Source organism: Oncorhynchus kisutch, linkage group LG12, assembly GCF_002021735.2.
Source record: "Oncorhynchus kisutch isolate 150728-3 linkage group LG12, Okis_V2, whole genome shotgun sequence".
Taxonomy (NCBI): Eukaryota; Metazoa; Chordata; class Actinopteri; order Salmoniformes; family Salmonidae; genus Oncorhynchus; species Oncorhynchus kisutch.
In genome coordinates this window covers 20660102-20679572 of record NC_034185.2, presented here as the reverse complement: position 1 = coordinate 20679572, position 19471 = coordinate 20660102, and the positions used below count along the sequence as shown (strand labels likewise).

General features: G+C 47.2%; 1 protein-coding gene across 3 annotated transcripts in view; it reads right to left on the bottom strand.

The window, feature by feature from the left end:
- Nucleotides 1–1300: 1300 nt before the first annotated feature.
- Nucleotides 1301–19471, bottom strand: part of LOC109900674 (cyclin-dependent kinase 19-like) — a 57386-nt gene continuing 39215 nt past the window's right edge. The window contains exons 6-14 of one of the 3 annotated variants that reach the window (XR_004211896.1): nucleotides 19050–19181; nucleotides 17173–17316; nucleotides 16766–16835; nucleotides 16514–16586; nucleotides 15939–16036; nucleotides 10146–10224; nucleotides 7280–7507; nucleotides 3571–5095; nucleotides 1301–2471 (exon numbers count right to left, since the gene is read on the bottom strand). Coding sequence is in view for 2 of the 3 variants with exons in the window: in XM_031837066.1 (XP_031692926.1) it covers nucleotides 4979–5095; nucleotides 7280–7507; nucleotides 10146–10224; nucleotides 15939–16036; nucleotides 16514–16586; nucleotides 16766–16835; nucleotides 17173–17316; nucleotides 19050–19181 (941 nt within the window). In the remaining variant the exon portion in view is untranslated. Of the gene's footprint in view, nucleotides 2472–3453; nucleotides 5096–7279; nucleotides 7508–10145; nucleotides 10225–15938; nucleotides 16037–16513; nucleotides 16587–16765; nucleotides 16836–17172; nucleotides 17317–19049; nucleotides 19182–19471 lie in introns of those variants that run through there. The other 2 variants (XM_031837066.1, XM_031837067.1) reach the window with 2 other exon arrangements.

Sequence of the window (19471 nt, the reverse complement as noted above, 5' to 3'; positions counted from 1 at the left end):
TGATGTCTTGAGATGTTGCTTCAATATATCCACATCATTTTCCTTCCTCCTAATGTCATAATGTCATCTATTTTGGGAAGTGCACCAGTCCATCCTGCTGCAAAGCACCCCCACAACATGATGCTGCCACCCCCGTGCTTCACCGTTGGGATGGTGTTCTTCGGCTTGCAAGCCTCCCCTTTTTCCTCCAAACATAACGATGGTCATTATGGCCAAACAGTTCTATTTTTGTTTCATCAGACAAGAGGACATTTCTCCAAAAAGTACGATCTTTGTCCCCATGTGCAGTTACAAACCGTAGTCTGGCTTTTTTTATGGCGGTTTTGGAGCAGTGGCTTCTACCTTGCTGAACAGCCTTTCAGGTTATGTCGATATATGACTTGTTTTAATGTGGATATAGATACTTTTGTACCTGTTTCCTCCAGCATCTTCACAAGGTCCTTTGCTGTTGTTCTGGGATTGATTTGCACTTTCGCACCAAAGTACGTTCATCTCTAGGAGACATAACGTGTCTCCTTCCTGAGCGGTATGATGGCTGGTGGTCCCATGGTGTTTATACTTGCGTACTATTATTTGTACAGATGAACATGGTACCTTCAGGCATTTGGAAAATTCTCCCAAGGATGAACCAGACTTGTGGAGGTCTACAATTTTGTTGGCTGATTTCTTTTGATTTTCCCATGATGTCAAGCAAAGAGGCACTGAATTTGAAGGTTGGCCTTGAAGTACATCCACAGGTACACCTCCAATGGACTCAAATGATGTCAATTAAGCCTATCAGAAGCTTCTAAAGCCATGACATCATTTTCTGGAATTTTCCAAGCTGTTTAAAGGCACAGTCAACTTAATGTATGTAAACTTCTGACCCACTGGAATTGTGATGCAGTGAACTATTAGTGAAATAATCTGACTGTAAACAATTGTTGGAAAAATTACTTTTGTCATGCACTAAGTAGATGTCCTAACCGACTTGACAAAACCATAGTTTGTTAACAAGAAATGTGTGGAGTGGTTGAAAAATGAGTTTTAATGACTCCAACCTAAGTGTATGTAAACTTCCAACTTCAACTGTATGATTGTATATTGTATGGGTTGTTCCACCATCTCGGGGCCATTTGAGAAGTGTAACTTGGTCCAAATTTTGGGGGGATTTTACCTAATTTTAACATTCTGTCATAGAGAGCACATGTTCAACTTCATAAAAAGTATGTTTTCCCAACTCAAGAGGTTAAATTTAAAAACAAATTTACTATAGCAAGTGCCTATTAAGTGCCAAATAAAGTAACACGGTTGACCGTAACATGGTTGACAATTTAATCTTAAATCAGCCATAAATCCCATCGTGACAGGGGGAATGGAATCATGTTGTGTGCATGTGGAGTGGCAATTAAATGCAAGCTTCACAAAAAAATAAAAATTGCTAAAACATTTCTAGTCTGTATATCTACGGGTAACAGGGTTCACTTTTATGCTCGACAGCTCAGTTTTCCACCACAAAACAACAGAAAATGGCCAAAAAGAGTAGAACCAGCTCACCTGATTTTACACTATGATTTGACTATTAGATGTTCAATGTTTGTTTTGAGAAGGAATAGTTTCACCACATTAAAAATAGTTGAGTTCACATAACAGGGTTGACCGTAAAATGAGGGATAGACGTAAATGAATAACTAATCACATGAAATAAATAATCATCTTCAGAAATGACTTTGTCAAAGCAACAAAATAACTAGGGCTTTACAATAATGGTGAAACTTGGAGAAATGTTTGGATTAAGTGGTTTGAAATCTTCCTATAAGTGACACAGGGATAACTGAGGGACCTGTCAAAATACAGGATTTTCGCACATTAGCAAGCCTTTATTCATATAATAATCAGATTGGATTGAATTCTACATGTGGTCTATATTAAAGGGCACTTCATTTAATATAGCAGGCTTTTAAAATTCTAAATTGGTGCACAATTTCTACATAAAATATCCCAGGGACGCAAAAGGCACTCGTGGAACAACCATATACCATCCATATAGTTTATATTTCATTTAGAGTACAATTAACAATGCTGTAAGAAACAAGTGAATGCCTTCTTCAATTACGATGTTCAACATTAGATTTACGATGTGGAAATGGATATCCCAATCGTTTTAAAAACCCTAAGAAAACTCTCAATCTCTCATAGTAAAATTTAAGCATTGCACCATTCTCTTTGCTTTTGCATAGGAACTGTTTAACAGTTATTTGCCCCACGATCACTTGTTGGAGCCGCACAATGAATAATACTTTTGATACCTCGCTTGTTTAGAGATACATTGAGAAACAGTATCTAATGTATTCTCAATGCTCTTCAACTATACTTCAGATATGCGCCAATAGAATAAAAGAGAGAAAAAAGGTCCAATAGCTGCTGGTTTTGTTCCCGAGTAAACACCACTGTTCTGGGAAGGCTGTTGTTAATCCACTGGGCCTGTGTGCCTGCCAGATCATACGGAACATAGAAAAGAGAAACTCAAACCCAAACCAATACAGTTACAATGTATCAGCATGAAATAGAGAGCCAGTCCGATATGGAAAAGATTCTGGGCGACTGTTAGGAACTCATCTTGAACAAGGAGGGAGCAGTCCCTTTTGTTCATCTAGTGTTTTGGCATTCACCACAACACACATAAGACATACTGTACTTCAGTAACCTGGGAGTGGTGAGAAAGAAATATGGTCTGTGAGGAGAGAGAAGGAGACAGACAGACATACAGACAGACAGACAGACAGACAGACAGACAGACAGACAGACAGACAGACAGACAGAAAGACAGACAGGTGATGATCAACAGCAGATCTCTCAATCCACCTGTTTGACTGAGCCAGAGATGACAGACAAATCAAACACAGAAGAACTGTGCAGTATTACTGTCAGAAGCAAACAGCATCACAGAGAGCAGTATATCAGTTGGGTAGTTAGTACCTTGTATTGTTGCTGTGAATATTTTCTTACTATAGAAAACAAAATAAGAGTCTCTCTCCTTTGGCTACAAAAGGAGTGTTGATGATCATCATTATCATCATCGTCAACATATGCCAGTTGAACACGACTTGTGTTTCTGAACATCACAAAAGGCAGTTTAAAGAATCGTAATGCAAAGTCTTGATAAAGATTGCCTTGATCCTTGTGACAAACTGAACACAATACATGTTCACCATCACTGAACAAGAGGTCCCGTTCTGTCAATAGCCACTAGATGTCAATGTTTTCACATCCCTTCCCTAGTCACAGAAGAAGCTGAAGTGGCTGTCTTATCCCATGTCCATCTACAGTCTCTCTGTGTGTCTCTCACACACGCACACACACACGCGCGCACACACACACACACACACACACACACACACACACACACACACACACACACACACACACACACACACACACACACACACACACACACACACACACACACACACACACACACACACACACACACACACACACACACACACACACACACACACACACACACACACAGTGCAGATCCAGTCAACTAGTTCACAGGATAAGTACTATAAGAAAACCTTTTTCTACCTGGGTTAATACCAGGGGTGTGGAGTTGAAGAGGCTGGGGTGCAAGACTTCCCATATTTGTTCCAGGTCTTTGCAGATCCGTTCAGCAGTGCAGTCCTTTGACTGAATAAGAGGAAATACAAACATGTAAAGGGCAATAATGAAACATTAAAGGCTAGAAAAATACATGGAAAATAAAAAACTATCAGGCAGTAACCGTCTCAGGAACATACACACTGTTAGCTGCACTATATGATGTCACCTTCAGTGATGTCTGTGTCCATGGAAAGACCTGTCAAGGTGTCCACAACAAGCATCTCACACACACTCAAACACCTCTGGCCAGAAAGGAGAACATTCAGATTCACCGACAAATGTTTCCTTGATGGACATGACTCATAGTAAAACAGTAGCTTGGTAGTTGTTATCGGTCAGGTGACATGGGGTACCTAGAGATGCTTACATAACTTGCTGCAGACTGAAGAAAGGCTGATAAACGGTTCCTTCCAATGCAGACTTTCAGACTACAAATCTAGAAAAACAAAAGGCTTAAAATTGGAGAAAAAAAAAGTTTTTTATAACTAGATTAAGATAAAATTGTGTATTTTGTAATTCCCTGCAATCACATCAGCTAAAGAGCTAACTTTCTTCTGTACAAATGTATTTCCAAGCCAAGGGGAAGATCTCAGAAGAAGATATTTTGTCATCAGGAAAGGATTGGCTCATTTTCCTTTTGATTCAATTGTTATCTGGTACCAGAAATCCAGGGTAAACAACTGTACAGTGAAGAAAAGTGATGACAGTAAAGGGCTATTTTCCTGTTTCCTCCCATCTTCTTCTATATCGAACAATATTTACAAAAACATCCACAATCAAAGTAAACAAACTCTACATAGCAAACGAGCAAAAACAAGTCTCTTGTTAAACAAATAAAAAAAGGTACTATATAGTATATATTTATATATGAACAGAGCTGCAATTCTTCCTCTTGAAGAACATGTTTTTGTAAGTGTCATGGTTCATAGTCTTTGTGTTGTGTAGTCAGTTGCACCTGACGTGTTTCCTTCTTATCTAGTATCAATCGATTTTGCCACTTGATGATAATAGAAAATCTTGTCCTACCCCTCAAGGAGGCAGGGTTTGTTTTTGGTTCCTATGTTGAGTTGGCCTTCATATTGCAGTGCCCTCGGGTGGGTAAGTGTGAGGACATTGGCTGGAAGTGAGGCCAGGGTCAGTCAGTGTAGTAGGGCTGACATGAAGGTAGATAATGAGTGACTGTTGTGTTGTTGGAATTATCTGACACATAATGAGGTCTGATCAGGATGAGGAGTCAGTAATACCTTGGCCAGAGGGAGGTGAGAGGTTATGCTAAGGTTTGTTTTTGGTCGAGGGTTGGTTTGGGAGAGGCCCCTGGCCTGTTCTAAGAGCCTCAGTAGCGGTGTGGCTGGTGTGAGTACTGTGAGCTCTGCTGGGATGACGACGAGTATCCCTGGGACTGAGTGGAACCTTGGATGTTGCTTTGGTAACCAAGGCGGGAGCTGGAGTGCTGAAGTGGAGAAAAGAATGGAGAGGAAATAGTAAACCGTTGACAGCTAGAGACCACATTTGTCATTAATTATTTTTCGGTCAACACCACTGTAAAAATACCATTGTTTATTTTGACCTTGCATGGGGTTTGGAAATAAAACCTGTACAACATAATTTATTCCATAACTTTACCTTAGGACACCTTGTTGGAGGAAAATTACTTTTGTTGGCAATGTTTGCAATTGTAAATCTGGCTGAATAAGTTATAGGTCAAGAACGAGTCAAATAGAAAAGCATGATGTACACAGCCATAGATCTGTAGTACTTATCAACATACCCGCCACAGCTTTCCCCTCTTGTTTACTTGGCATCTAAAGATGTGGACTACTTCTCATGGATTTCTCAATGTAACAGTATAGCTTCCGTCCGTCCCCTCGCCCCTACCCGGGCTCGAACCAGGGACCCTCTGCACACATCAACAACTGACACCCATGAAGCATCATTACCCATCGCTCCACAAAAGCCGTGGCCCTTGCAGAGCAAGGGGAACCACTACTTCAAGGTCTCAGAGCAAGTGACGTCACCGATTGAAATGCTATTAGCGCACACCATCGCTAACAAGCTAGCCTTTTCACATCGGTTACATCAACATATTTAGCCAGAGACTACCAACCCTATTCCAAGCTATTTACAGTACCATGACCTACAATTCTATATCCTAAAATGTATACTGTATATCACACAACGGAGTAAAATCAAATCAAAAGTGGCTGATGCCGAAGACCTGGGGGTCTGAATGAATTACTGATCTGGGTTAAAGGGGACTGAGCCACACATCAGTAGACGTCAACAGAAGGGCTAACGAAACACCTGGCCGTGACTCACGCTAACCAACTCAGACTGGGCCCAAGGCCAAATGTCCTCTTAGAAAGGCAAGAAAAGGCAGAAGTCCCTGGTCTTTAGATGATAAACATTTATTAGGCCCCGAGGAGCTACAGCTGGACTGGGACCCAGAGGGGTTGGATGGAGGGTTGGGGGAATAGGAGAAGAACATGGCTGAAACCCCTGAAGTAAGGAGACATTGGCCAAACTAATTCCAGTCGCCGCCTGTCTAGGAGTCTATCTACACTCACAGGCAGAAAGGAGGAGTGAGTTGTGCACATTAGGGTACTATAGCCTTGGGGAAAGTGATCAATGAGGGGGAAAGGGTGTTGAATGTGACGCCACAGACACAGCAAGCTAGCTCTGTCTGCCCATCCAGAAAGCAAGGGGATATTAATACATCTGTTCTGCTAAGGCTTGACTTTGAAGAGTCCAGCAGCTGTCCAAATGCAGCCTCAGCCCCCTGCTAAATATAGCCTAGCACCTCGTCAGTCAGTCAGTCCAGAACCCCACAGGGTCCGGGCCTAGCCAGGAGGAAACACCTCTGAACAGAACACCATTGAGATCCGGACAACAGGGAGATCACCTTTATCTTACCTTTCTCATGTGTAAAACACTCTCCTTTCCTCTGTACCATGAACTCCACTCTGTCACTCTTGCTCATAGTCCCTCTCTTTCTCACTTACTCACTCTTGCTCTAACTACAGCCTTTCTCACTCTCTCCCTCTCATTTACTCACTCACTCACTCTTGCTCCAACTCTGTCTCTCTCTCTCACCCAGTGATAGGGGCTCAGTCAAAGATAGAGCAGGCGCCAAGAGGGGGAACAACAATGAGGGCAGCTTTTTTTGCTGTCACCTTTATCAACAGGCTAGTGTGAACTGGAGGAATGACATTATCATGCTGATATAACATGACCTGCAATCCTACTAGCTAGCACAATATTCCACTCTGGTCTGAGTTGAGGGGGTTGTGTCTGTTCACTAACCGAGCACAACACGTGTTTTGCACGTCCCTGACATACTCTGCTGTACGCATCTGTACGTGTTTTAAACCTTGAGGGCTCTTTGGGGAAAAGTTCACAGCCATTAATTTTTACTCCATAGTCAAATGAATCATTAATAAAGGAACACTGTTGATGGCACACGTTCTGGGTCCTCCAAGGGCCTATTTGGATTAAGCAAATTTGAATAAGTCAACCCTAGATAGCAAACATGCCGTAGGTTATAAACTGTTGGTGACTGTCATCGCCTTCCATCTCCTTTCAATTTAAAAATGGAGAGTAATATTATGGATGTATGTAAGGCTGTAAAAACTCAAACCTGGTGGATCCCAGTGCCTGAGGAGGCTCCTGAGGGCCCGGTGCGAGATTTCTTGTTGGGGGGCCCCTGGTCCTGGCCGTGCTGTAGGCCTCCCCCGGAGTTGGCTCCAGTGGCCCCTGCATTGCCGTTGGTCTGGGTGGAGCTCTGCTGGTTAGAAGCCTGCTGGGTGCCACTCTGCTGCTGGGCCTGGGCCTGGGCTGTCGTCTGCTGGTGCTGTTGGACCTGGTTCTGATGGAGGACAAACACATTCATGTTCAGTTGAACAGATACAGAGTAACAGATGGAGACTGCAATAATATTCATTGTGCACCAACATACTAACAGATTCCTTGGTGTACAACTTTATTGTAATCTCCGATTTTGCACCAACACACTCACAGTTTCCTATCCATACAAAACATATTCCATACATGCACATTGTAAATAAGGTCTGCTAACTCAATAAATGGTATCAAGACAACATTACTGTTCAACAACAGCCAAATGTACAAATCGCTCACTGATCAATCATGGTCACTGTTTACAGTATTTGGGAACTGGGAAGTATGTTCCCAGTATTGCAGTGTTAGTTTGGGCTTAGTAAACAGTGGGCTGAAATTATTGAACAAGAATTACGCTCCGAGCCTTCAGGCCAGCTTATCACTTCTCAACAGCTCCACGACCACGAGGCTGAGACATGTGAAAGTTTGGGTCAGCTAAAACAATGAGTCTCTCTCATACCCTCTGGGCCCTGGTTGGCACAGAGGCCCTGCAGTCTTCTTGACGGCTGCTCTGAGGCAACACTTGTATCAGGTGTTGCCTACTTGACAACAGCTGCCAATGTGATGCAGGGCTGGGATTCGCAGAAACCGCTCAGTGGGAAGGGGACTGGTATTTCTCTGGCTGTAGCACATGCATACACTCCCCTTCACCTCAAACACACTGATTTGGCTTGGCATGGCATAATACAAGCACCTGCTTTCTATAGGGTCTGGTATATTCACAACATGGTGTTTGATACCAGCCAGCCGACAGTACATTATCAGTAACACTATGGTCCAAGTAAAGCCTATCTGCTATCAGGGGAACAACTCCACGTTAGTGACCTTTACCTCAAGTAAGATATGAAGTTTAGTGAAAGTCTTGAGATAAGTCTCGAGAGCTTAGTGAGATACAATTTCGAGAGCTTAGTGAGATACGCGTGGAGAGCTTAGTGAGATACGCTTTCGAGAGCTTAGTGAGATACGCGTGGAGAGCTTAGTAAGATACGCGTGGAGAGCTTAGTGAGATACGCTTTCGAGAGCTTAGTGAGATACGCGTTGAGAGCTTAGTGAGATACGCTTTCGAGAGCTTAGTGAGTTATGCTTTCGAGAGCTTAGTGAGATACGCGCTGAGAGCTTAAGTGAGATACGAGTGGAGAGCTTAGTGAGATACGCGTGGAGAGCTTAGTGAGATAAGCGCTGAGAGCTTAGTGAGATACGCTTTCGAGAGCTTAGTGAGTTACGCTTTTGAGAGCTTAGTGAGATACGCGTTGAGAGCTTAGTGAGATACGCGCTGAGAGCTTAAGTGAGGATACGCGCTGAGAGCTTAGTGAGATACGCTTTCGAGAGCTTAGTGAGTTACGCTTTTGAGAGCTTAGTGAGATATGCGTTGAGAGCTTAGTGAGATACGCTTTTGAGAGCTTAGTGAGTTACGCTTTTGAGAGCTTAGTGAGATATGCGTTGAGAGCTTAGTGAGATACGCTTTCGAGAGCTTAGTGAGATACGCTTTCGAGAGCTTAGTGAGATACGCGTGGAGAGCTTAGTGAGATAAGCGCTGAGAGCTTAGTGAGATACGCTTTCGAGAGCTTAGTGAGTTACGCTTTTGAGAGCTTAGTGAGATATGCATTGAGAGCTTAGTGAGATACGCTTTTGAGAGCTTAGTGAGTTACGCTTTTGAGAGCTTAGTGAGATATGCGTTGAGAGCTTAGTGAGATACGCTTTCGAGAGCTTAGTGAGATACGCTTTCGAGAGCTTAGTGAGATACGCGTGGAGAGCTTAGTGAGATACGCGTGGAGAGCTTAGTGAGATACACGTGGAGAGAGCTTAGTGAGATACGCGTAGAAAAAGTGTATGACAGAGAAGGCCTGGGGTTCCCTCTCAATTCATATCTCACTCATCCACCTGTATCCCATGAACTAAAGGCAACCACCTGACACACTTCAGAGTTTTACCTTCTGAATTCTCATCTTTGTTTAGCTGATGTGCTATCAGGGGACGGCTAAATGGAGTGACGTTAACCTCCAGAGGTGATTGGACCAACCCTTCTCCTGTGTTGCTGGCTGAAGCTGCTGCTGTTGTGCAGCTTGTCCTTAATCGTTATTATCCCATGGTATGTCTTTCTCTCTTCCCATATTTTAAAGGATTGGGGCAGTCCCACTCCTCACATATTTTCTGTTTATTGGATAGGACAGAGGTATATAGTAAAGATGGGGCAGGAATCAAATCCATGCTGCTGCAGTGGTATATGTGGTCCGGAGGCAGCGGCTCAGAAAACTTAATCACCCTAGGCCACAGACTGCTAATTTTCAATGGACCCTTACCCTGCACTTTCAATAACCTTATGAAACCCCTACTGCTGGGCTGACATTCCATTACTGTTTCTATTAAGGTATTTTGGGTCTATTTATTAAGCTGTTTTGCGTCTTTTTATTAAAGTGTTTTGGGTCTATTTATTAAGGTGTTTTGGGTCTATTTTGTAAGGTGTTTTGGGTCTATTCAGACAGCACGATGATAGTTGTTAATAAAAGCACAAGTACAAAGAAGGCTCAGAATTGTGGGGGATTCTTGATGCATATCCCAGGATTACACTTTTAGTCTATAGCCCAAAGCATTTCACCTCTGTTTACCTTCTCTGTTTTCTCATCTGGCTCATCCTCGTTTAGAAACTCTCGTTTTGGGTAAGGTATCTGACATCCGGCAAATACACTACAGGAGAGAATGAGACGAGGGGTACACACAATCAGAAACAGACTAGCTGGGTGCTATGCGTACAAAGACCAACTATTCTTAACAGTGGCTTGCGAAAGTATTCACCCCCCTGGGCATTTTTCCTATTTTGTTGCCTTACAACCTGGAATTAAAATAGATTTTTTTGAGGGTTTGTATAACTTGATTTACACAACATGCTTTGAAGATGCAAAATATTTTTTTATTGTGAAACAAACAAGAAATAAGACAAAAAACTTGAGCGTGCATAACTATTCACCCCCTCTAAGTCAATACTTTGTAGAGCCACCTTTTGAAGCAATTACAGCTGCAAGTGTCACGGCTGATTTCCTCCTCTTCGTCTGAAGAGGCTCTGGAGGATCCTGGCTGACTGCGGCTCTGGCGGCTCCTGGCAGACTGACGGCTCCTGGCAGACTGGCGGCTCTGGCCGTTCCTGGCAGACTTGCGGCACTGGCGGCTCCTTGCAGACTGGCGGCTCTGGCGGCTCCTTGCAGACTGGCGTCTCTGGCGGCTCAGGACAGGCGGGAGACTCTAGCGGCTCCGGACAGGCGGTAGACTCTGGCGGCCCCGGACAGGCGGGAGACTCTGGCTGCCCCGGACAGGCGGGAGACTCTGGCAGCTCCGGACAGGCGGGAGACTCTGGCAGCTCCGGACAGGCGGGAGATTCTGGCAGCTCCGGACAGGCGGGAGACTCTGGCTGCTCCGGACAGGCGGGAGACTCTGGCAGCTCCGGACAGGCGGGAGACTCTGGCAGCTCCGGACAGGCGGGAGACTCTGGCAGCTCCGGACAGGCGGGAGACTCTGGCAGCTCCGGACAGGCGGGATACTCTGGCAGCTCCGGACAGGCGGGAGACTCTGGCAGCTCCGGACAGGCGGGAGACTCTGGCAGCTCCGGACAGGCGGGAGACTCTGGCAGCTCCGGACAGGCGGGAGACTCTGGCAGCTCCGGACAGGGGGGAGACTCTGGCAGCTCCGGACAGGGGGGAGACTCTGGCAGCTCCGGACAGGGGGGAGACTCTGGCAGCTCCGGACAGGGGGGAGACTCTGGCAGCTCCGGACAGGCGGGAGACTCTAGCAGCTCCGGACAGGCTGGAGACTCTAGCAGCTCCGGACAGGTGGGAGACTCTGGCAGCTCCGGACAGGCGGGAGACTCTGGCAGCTCCGGACATGGGGGAGACTCTAGCAGCTCGGGACAGGCGGGAGACTCTAGCAGCTCCGGACAGGCGGGAGACTCTGGCAGCTCCGGACAGGCGGGAGACTCTGGCAGCTCCGGACAGGCGGGAGACTCTAGCAGCTCCGGACAGGCGGGAGACTCTGGCAGCTCCGGACATGGGGGAGACTCTAGCAGCTCGGGACAGGCGGGAGACTCTGGCAGCTCCGGACAGGCGGGAGACTCTGGCAGCTCCGGACAGGCGGGAGACTCTGGCAGCTCCGGACAGGCGGGAGACTCTGGCAGCTCCGGACAGGCGGGAGACTCTGGCAGCTCCGGACATGGGGGAGACTCTAGCAGCTCGGGACAGGCGGGAGACTCTGGCAGCTCCGGACAGGCGGGAGACTCTGGCAGCTCCGGACAGGCGGGAGACTCTGGCAGCTCCGGACAGGCGGGAGACTCTGGCAGCTCCGGACAGGCGGGAGACTCTGGCAGCTCCGGACAGGCGGGAGACTCTAGCAGCTCCGGACAGGCGGGAGACTCTGGCAGCTCCGGACAGGCGGGAGACTCTGGCAGCTCCGGACAGGCGGGAGACTCTGGCAGCTCCGGACATGGGGGAGACTCTAGCAGCTCCGGACAGGCGGGAGACTCTGGCAGCTCCGGACATGGGGGAGACTCTAGCAGCTCGGGACAGGCGGGAGACTCTGGCAGCTCCGGACAGGCGGGAGACTCTGGCAGCTCCGGACAGGCGGGAGACTCTGGCAGCTCCGGACAGGCGGGAGACTCTGGCAGCTCCGGACAGGCGGGAGACTCTGGCAGCTCCGGACAGGCGGGAGACTCTGGCAGCTCCGGACAGGCGGGAGACTCTGGCAGCTCCGGACAGGCGGGAGACTCTGGCAGCTCCGGACAGGCGGGAGACTCTAGCAGCTCCGGACAGGCGGGAGACTCTGGCAGCTCCGGACAGGCGGGAGACTCTGGCAGCTCCGGACAGGCGGGAGACTCTGGCAGCTCCGGACAGGCGGGAGACTCTGGCAGCTCCGGACATGGGGGAGACTCTAGCAGCTCGGGACAGGCGGGAGACTCTGGCAGCTCCGGACAGGCGGGAGACTCTGGCAGCTCCGGACAGGCGGGAGACTCTGGCAGCTCCGGACAGGCGGGAGACTCTGGCAGCTCCGGACAGGCGGGAGACTCTGGCAGCTCCGGACAGGCGGGAGACTCTGGCAGCTCCGGACATGGGGGAGACTCTAGCAGCTCGGGACAGGCGGGAGACTCTGGCAGCTCCGGACAGGCGGGAGACTCTGGCAGCTCCGGACAGGCGGGAGACTCTGGCAGCTCCGGACAGGCGGGAGACTCTGGCAGCTCCGGACAGGCGGGAGACTCTGGCAGCTCCGGACAGGCGGGAGACTCTGGCAGCTCCGGACAGGCGGGAGACTCTAGCAGCTCCGGACAGGCGGGAGACTCTGGCAGCTCCGGACAGGCGGGAGACTCTGGCAGCTCCGGACAGGCGGGAGACTCTGGCAGCTCCGGACAGGCGGGAGACTCTGGCAGCTCCGGACATGGGGGAGACTCTAGCAGCTCCGGACAGGCGGGAGACTCTGGCAGCTCCGGACATGGGGGAGACTCTAGCAGCTCGGGACAGGCGGGAGACTCTGGCAGCTCCGGACAGGCGGGAGACTCTGGCAGCTCCGGACAGGCGGGAGACTCTGGCAGCTCCGGACAGGCGGGAGACTCTGGCAGCTCCGGACAGGCGGGAGACTCTGGCAGCTCCGGACAGGCGGGAGACTCTGGCAGCTCCGGACAGGCGGGAGACTCTGGCAGCTCCGGACAGGCGGGAGACTCTGGCAGCTCCGGACAGGCGGGAGACTCTGGCAGCTCCGGACAGGCGGGAGACTCTGGCAGCTCCGGACAGGCGGGAGACTCTGGCAGCTCCGGACATGGGGGAGACTCTAGCAGCTCGGGACAGGCGGGAGACTCTGGCAGCTCCGGACAGGCGGGAGACTCTGGCAGCTCCGGACAGGCGGGAGACTCTGGCAGCTCCGGACAGGCGGGAGACTCTGGCAGCTCCGGACAGGCGGGAGACTCTAGCAGCTCCGGACAGGCGGGAGACTCTAGCAGCTCTGGACAGGCAAGGCGCACTGTAGGCCTGGTGCGTGGTGCCGGCACTGGTGGTACTGGGCCGAGGACACGCACCTCAGGGCGAGTGCGGGGAGGAGAAACAGGGAGTACTGGGCTCTGGACACGCACAGGAAGCCTGGTGCGGGGGGCTGCCACCGGAGGGCTGGTGCATGTAGGTGGCACTGGACGTGCAGGGCTAGGGAGGTGCACAGGAGGCCTGGTGCGTGAGGTTGGCACAGTCTTCACCAGACGACTAGCACACACCTCAGGACGAGTATGGAGAGCTGACCCAGGTGCCATCAAATCCCTGACACGCTCCGTCGGGCAAATGCCGTGCCTCATGCACAAACACAGCACCTCCCTCATAACTCTCTCCTCCAATTTCCCCATTAACTCCTTCACTGTCTCTGCTTCGCTCACCTCCAACACCGGCTCTGGTTCCATCCTTGACTCCTTACGGTAAACAGGGGGAGTTGGCTCAGGTCTGACTCCTGACTCTGCCACACTCTCCCTGTGCCACCCCCCAAGACATTTTTGGGGCTGTCTCTCGGGCTTCCAGCCGCTCTGCCATGCTAGCTCCTCATAATGCCACCTCTCCACTTTCGCTGCCACCAACTCTTCTTTGGTGCGGCGATATTCTCCTGGCTGTGCCCAGGGTGATTCTGTAACGGCTTTCTTCCGTTGAAGGAGAGGAGGACCAAAATACAGCGTAGTTCGTGTTCAACATATTTTAATGGAAGACGAAAACGTGAACACTACACAAAATAAAAATAACAAACGTGGCAAAACCGAAACAGTCCTATCTGGTGCGGAGAACACCAAGACAGGAAACAATCACCCACAAAGTACCCACAGAATATGGCTGCCTAAATATGGTTCCCAATCAGAGACAACGATAGACAGCTGCCTCTAATTGAGAATCAATTAGATTGCCCATTCTTCAAGGCAAAACTGCTCCAGCTCCTTCAAGTTGGATGGGTTCTGCTGGTGTACAGCAATCTTTAAGTCATACCACAGATTCTCAATTGGATTGAGGTCTGGGCATTGATTAGGCCATTCCAAGACATTTAAATGTTTCCCCTTAAACCACTCGAGTGTTGCTTTAGCAGTATGCTTAGGGTCATTGTACTGCTGGAAGGTGAACCTCCGTCCCAGTCTCAAATCTCTGGTAGACTGAAACAGGTTTCCCTCAAGAATATCATTGTATTTAGTGCCATCCATCATTCCTTCAATTCTGACCAGTGTCCCAGTCCATGCCGATGAAAAACATCCCCACAGCACGATGCTGCCACCACCATGCTTCACTGTGAGGATAGTGTTCTCGGGGTGATGAGAGGTGTTGGGTTTGCGCCAGACATTTTCCTTAATGGCCAAAAAGGTCAATTTTAGTCTCATCTGACCAGAGTATCTTCTTCCATGTGTTTGGGGAGTCTCCCACATGCTTTTTGGCGAACACCAAACGTGTTTGCGTGTTTTCTTTAAGCAATGGCTTTCTTCTGGACACTCTTCTGTAAAGTCCAGCTCCTTGGAGTGTAAGGCTTAAAGTGGTCCTATGGACAGATACTCCAATCTCTGCTGTGGAGCTTTGCAGCTCCTTCAGGGTTTGGTCTCTTTGTTGCCTCTCTGATTAATGCCCTCCTTGCCTGGTCCGTGGGTTTTGGTGGGTGGCCCTCCCTTGGCAGGTTTGTTGTGGTGCCATATTCTTTAAAAAAAATGTATAATGGATTGAATGGTGCTCCGTGGGATGTTCAACATTTCAGATATTTTTTTATAACCCAACCCCTCCACAACTTTGTCCCTGACCTGTTTGGAGAGCTACTTGGTCTTTCAGAACAGGTGTAATATATACTAAGATCATGTGACAGATCATGTGACACTTAAATAATGTCCACCTGTGTGCAATCTAACTAATTATGTGACTTCTGAAGGTAATTGGTTGCACCAGATCTTATTTTGGAGCTTCATAGCAAAGGGGATGAATACATATGCACTCACCACTTTTCCATTTTTTTGAATGTTTTGAAACAAGTAATTCTTTTCATTTCACTTCACCAATTTGGACTATTTTGTGTATGTCCATTACATGAAATCCAAATAAAAATGAATTTATATTACAGGTTGTAATGCAACCAAATAGGAAAAACGCCAAGGGGGTGAATACTTTTGCAAGGCACTGTATCTATGTTTTTTTTTAAACACACACAACCAGGCCACTCAAGATAAAAACAGGAAACTATCAAATTCAAATACCAGACTATGACTATGAAATCAAATTGGAAGTGGGCTGTTTTTAGTTCACTGAATCAACCATCTCCATTGTTAGTTTATCAGACAGATGTATCATGGTGAAGATGTAACTGTGTTAATGTGTGGAGAGCATGACTATGATCTAGACTGTGTTTGGAAAATGAAGTTTAGTTGCTCTCACTCTGAAGTTGGTAAGGGATCCTCCAGGAAATATGGGTCCTGTAGTGCCTGTTCAGACGTAATCCTTTTAGTGGGGTCCATTGTAAGGAGTTTCTGGAGCTGAAAGGTTGTTAATGAACACTGGGTTAGTGGTGCCAAGCAAACCCGATCAGCCAGCCCAGGCTTATTGGTTTTACAGCACTAATATCTAGATTGGGCCTTGTTATCTTATATTCTCCATTATAAATTCGGTGGTTCGAGCCCTGAATGCTGATTGGCTGACAGCCGTGGTATTTCAGACAGTATACCACAGGTATGACAACATTTTTTACTGCTCTAATTACATCGGTAACCAGTTTATAATATCAATAAGGCTCCTCGGGGGTTTGTGGTATATGGCCAATATACCTTCGCATTGCGTCATGAATAAGAACAACCCTGAGCCGTGGTATATTTGCCATATACCACCCCCTCGTGACTTACATATTGCTTAAGTATAAATCACCCTATGGTGTGGTTGAGTAGATACGTTAGCATGCCCTCCATAAACTGGCACCTATGTTCAAGAATCTAATGGTTACTAGAAGGTGTGCTTACCAACAGGAAAACCTTGCTGTCAGGTTTGACTTTATGCTTCTCCATGTATTTGATTAGACTGCTATTTGCATACCTGAGAATGGGTGAGACACAGCAAAGACAAAAACCGACATCTTAAAGCAGGGGACTATTCTCAACATGCTGCCTCCTTGAGAGAACGGTTGAAACGTGATGTAAGATGTGTATAAAAGGTTCAGGTATCTTTTGACAGCCGAGAAACCCCAGGTATGGTAAGAATGTCAAGCCACTCACGTCGTTCTCCTGAAGTCTTTCTGAAGGGTGGGGAACTCTGGCATCTTCCTGATGTCTTCCCAATCTTTATCTGGCCAATTCAAACAGAAAAACTTCAGTCACTTTAACCCAATTCTTATACTTGGACGAAGCACATGCTGTCTTCAGAGGATAATGTAATCTACTGTACATATTGTAGCTATGACAACAAGCACATGAGAAGGTCAAGGTTGATGATGACATAGTATACGTCATGACTTTCATGAACGTGGGAATGTAACTGGACTTTTACTGTGTGTTTCACATGGTCTTATCATGCGTGTGTGTGTGTGTGTGTGTGTGTGTGTGTGTGTGTGTGTGTGTGTGTGTGTGTGTGTGTGTGTGTGTGTGTGTGTGTGTGCGCGAGCATGTGTGTGTGCTGGTCAGACCTGCTGGGAAGCCCATGACACTGAATATCCTGTCCAGCTGGTCGTGGTGGAAGGGGTTGCTGGTCTTAATGTCCTCCTGGCGACAGTGGAATATGGGCTCCGATGTCAGCAGCTCCGCAAAGATGCAGCCAATCGCCCAAATGTCTGCATCGGACAGACAAGCAGTTAGCAATTAGACTCAAGTGGTCTTGGCCTATACCTTTGACCTTAGCAGGGACGGACACAAAGACATCAGCCATCAAGGGCTATCTGTCTGTGACAATGTCTTCATCCTTCACTCAGTTTGGAAACTAGCCTTTTGTACCCATTATATTATATGTCCCATTGTGGAGAAACAGAGTGAATGATTCAAATATCTGTTAGTGAGAATGTCTTTATCCTTCCCTATGTTTCTCCACTACAGGACACAGAAAACGATGGGTACACTGTGTATTATGAGACACAAACTAAACTCCTCTAAACTCCTTTCAACATTTACAGGCTGTAATGGATGCCTAGGGACTTAACGTGTTCAGATCTGCTACACTATGTATCTGTGATGACACCCTGAAGGGCTTGTTGGGTTTGGCCTGGAGGGCTCGATTGAGTAATATATGTCATTTATACTTGACATTCCCAGGCAAGGGTTCCAGGGATTTCTTTTATTTAACCTTTATTTAACCAGGCAAGTCAATAAAGAACAAATGTAATTTAAGACAAAATGGGCAACACAGACAGAAGACACTGGCAACAGTACAAATACAACAGCAAACCAACAGTAGGTGTGTGTGTGTGTGTGTGTGTGTGTGTGTGTGTGTGTGTGTGTGTGTGTGTGTGTGTGTGTGTGTGTGTGTGTGTGTGTGTGTGTGTGTGTGTGTGTGTGTGTGTGTGTGTGTGTGTGTGTGTGTGTGTGTGTGTGTGCGTGTGTGTGCAGGCAGGCAGGCATGTGTGTGGTGTGTGTGAAATAATACAATGAATCAGTAAAACAACATGCTTCCTTACATAAGGCAAAGCAAAGAGGTAACATCGGGTGACAACTACGTCTCAACAACCTGTACTTTTAGGTTGGTTTGGAGGGAATTCCAAGACCAGGGGGCTGAGAAATGAAATGACCTTTTTCTATGCTCGGTTCTAATTTTCGTAACTCTTAGCATAAAACAAGACTGAGATCTGAGCTTGTATGCGTTTTCATTTCAAGCTAGAACAGAGGATAGATTAAATGGCAGTATTCCTAAAATGGCATTATAAATAGGAATGTAAGAGTGTTGGAGCCTGCGTGTTGCTAGGGATGTCATCTAGCTAATTATACACAAGACATACCCTTCATTCAGATAAAGACCACATATCACACTGCTTGTCAGGCCCTTGCTGTCAATGACACCCACATAGTATCTGTGAATGTCCACATATACTGAGTCTGACCAGCGCTGTATATTTGAGATTTTATTCATTTAGCAGACGCTCTTATCCAGAGTGACTTACAATAGTGAGTGCATACATTTTTCATCCTTTTTCGTACTGGTCCCCCGTGGGAATCGAACCCACAACTCCGGCGTTGCAAGCGCCATGCTGTACCAACTGAGCCACACAGGACCAAACATGGCTCTGAGGCTGGCATAGAGTAACGAGAGTAAATGCAAAAACTGTTTAAGTAAACAATCAAGGAGCAAAGTTCTACTGGCCTGTCTGTGCTGGTCGGTTTCAATTCATTTCCCATCTAATCTCCACGCTTTGGTTACAAAATAGGAAGCATGTGTTAGGTATGAAAATCACAATAACTTCTCTGAAACGTCTTTCAACGTATGTACCTTTAGTATGAAAATAATTCAGGCTACATAATAACTTCTATGGAAGGTCTTTTGATGCATGTACCTCTTGCCTTAAGGCTAACAACTCACCGATTGCTTTGGTGTAATGTCTGGCCCCTAGCAGAAGCTCAGGGGCCCTGTACCAAAATGTCACCACAACGGGGTCAAGGTCTGCCAGGGGTTTGAGAGGAGAGTTGAAGAGTCTGGCGAAGCCCATGTCAGCTAAAACGTGGGTAAAATAGTGGGGGAAACACAACATAGTATCAACGTATATAAGATAGTGGGGGAAACACCACATAGTATCAACGTATATAAGATAGTGGGGGAAACACCACATAGTATCAACGTATATAAGATAGTGGGGGAAACACCACATAGTATCAACGTATATAAGATAGTGGGGGAAACACCACATAGTATCAACGTATATAAGATAGTGGGTGAAACACCACATAGTATCAACGTATATAAGATAGTGGGGGAAACACCACATAGTATCAACGTATATAAGA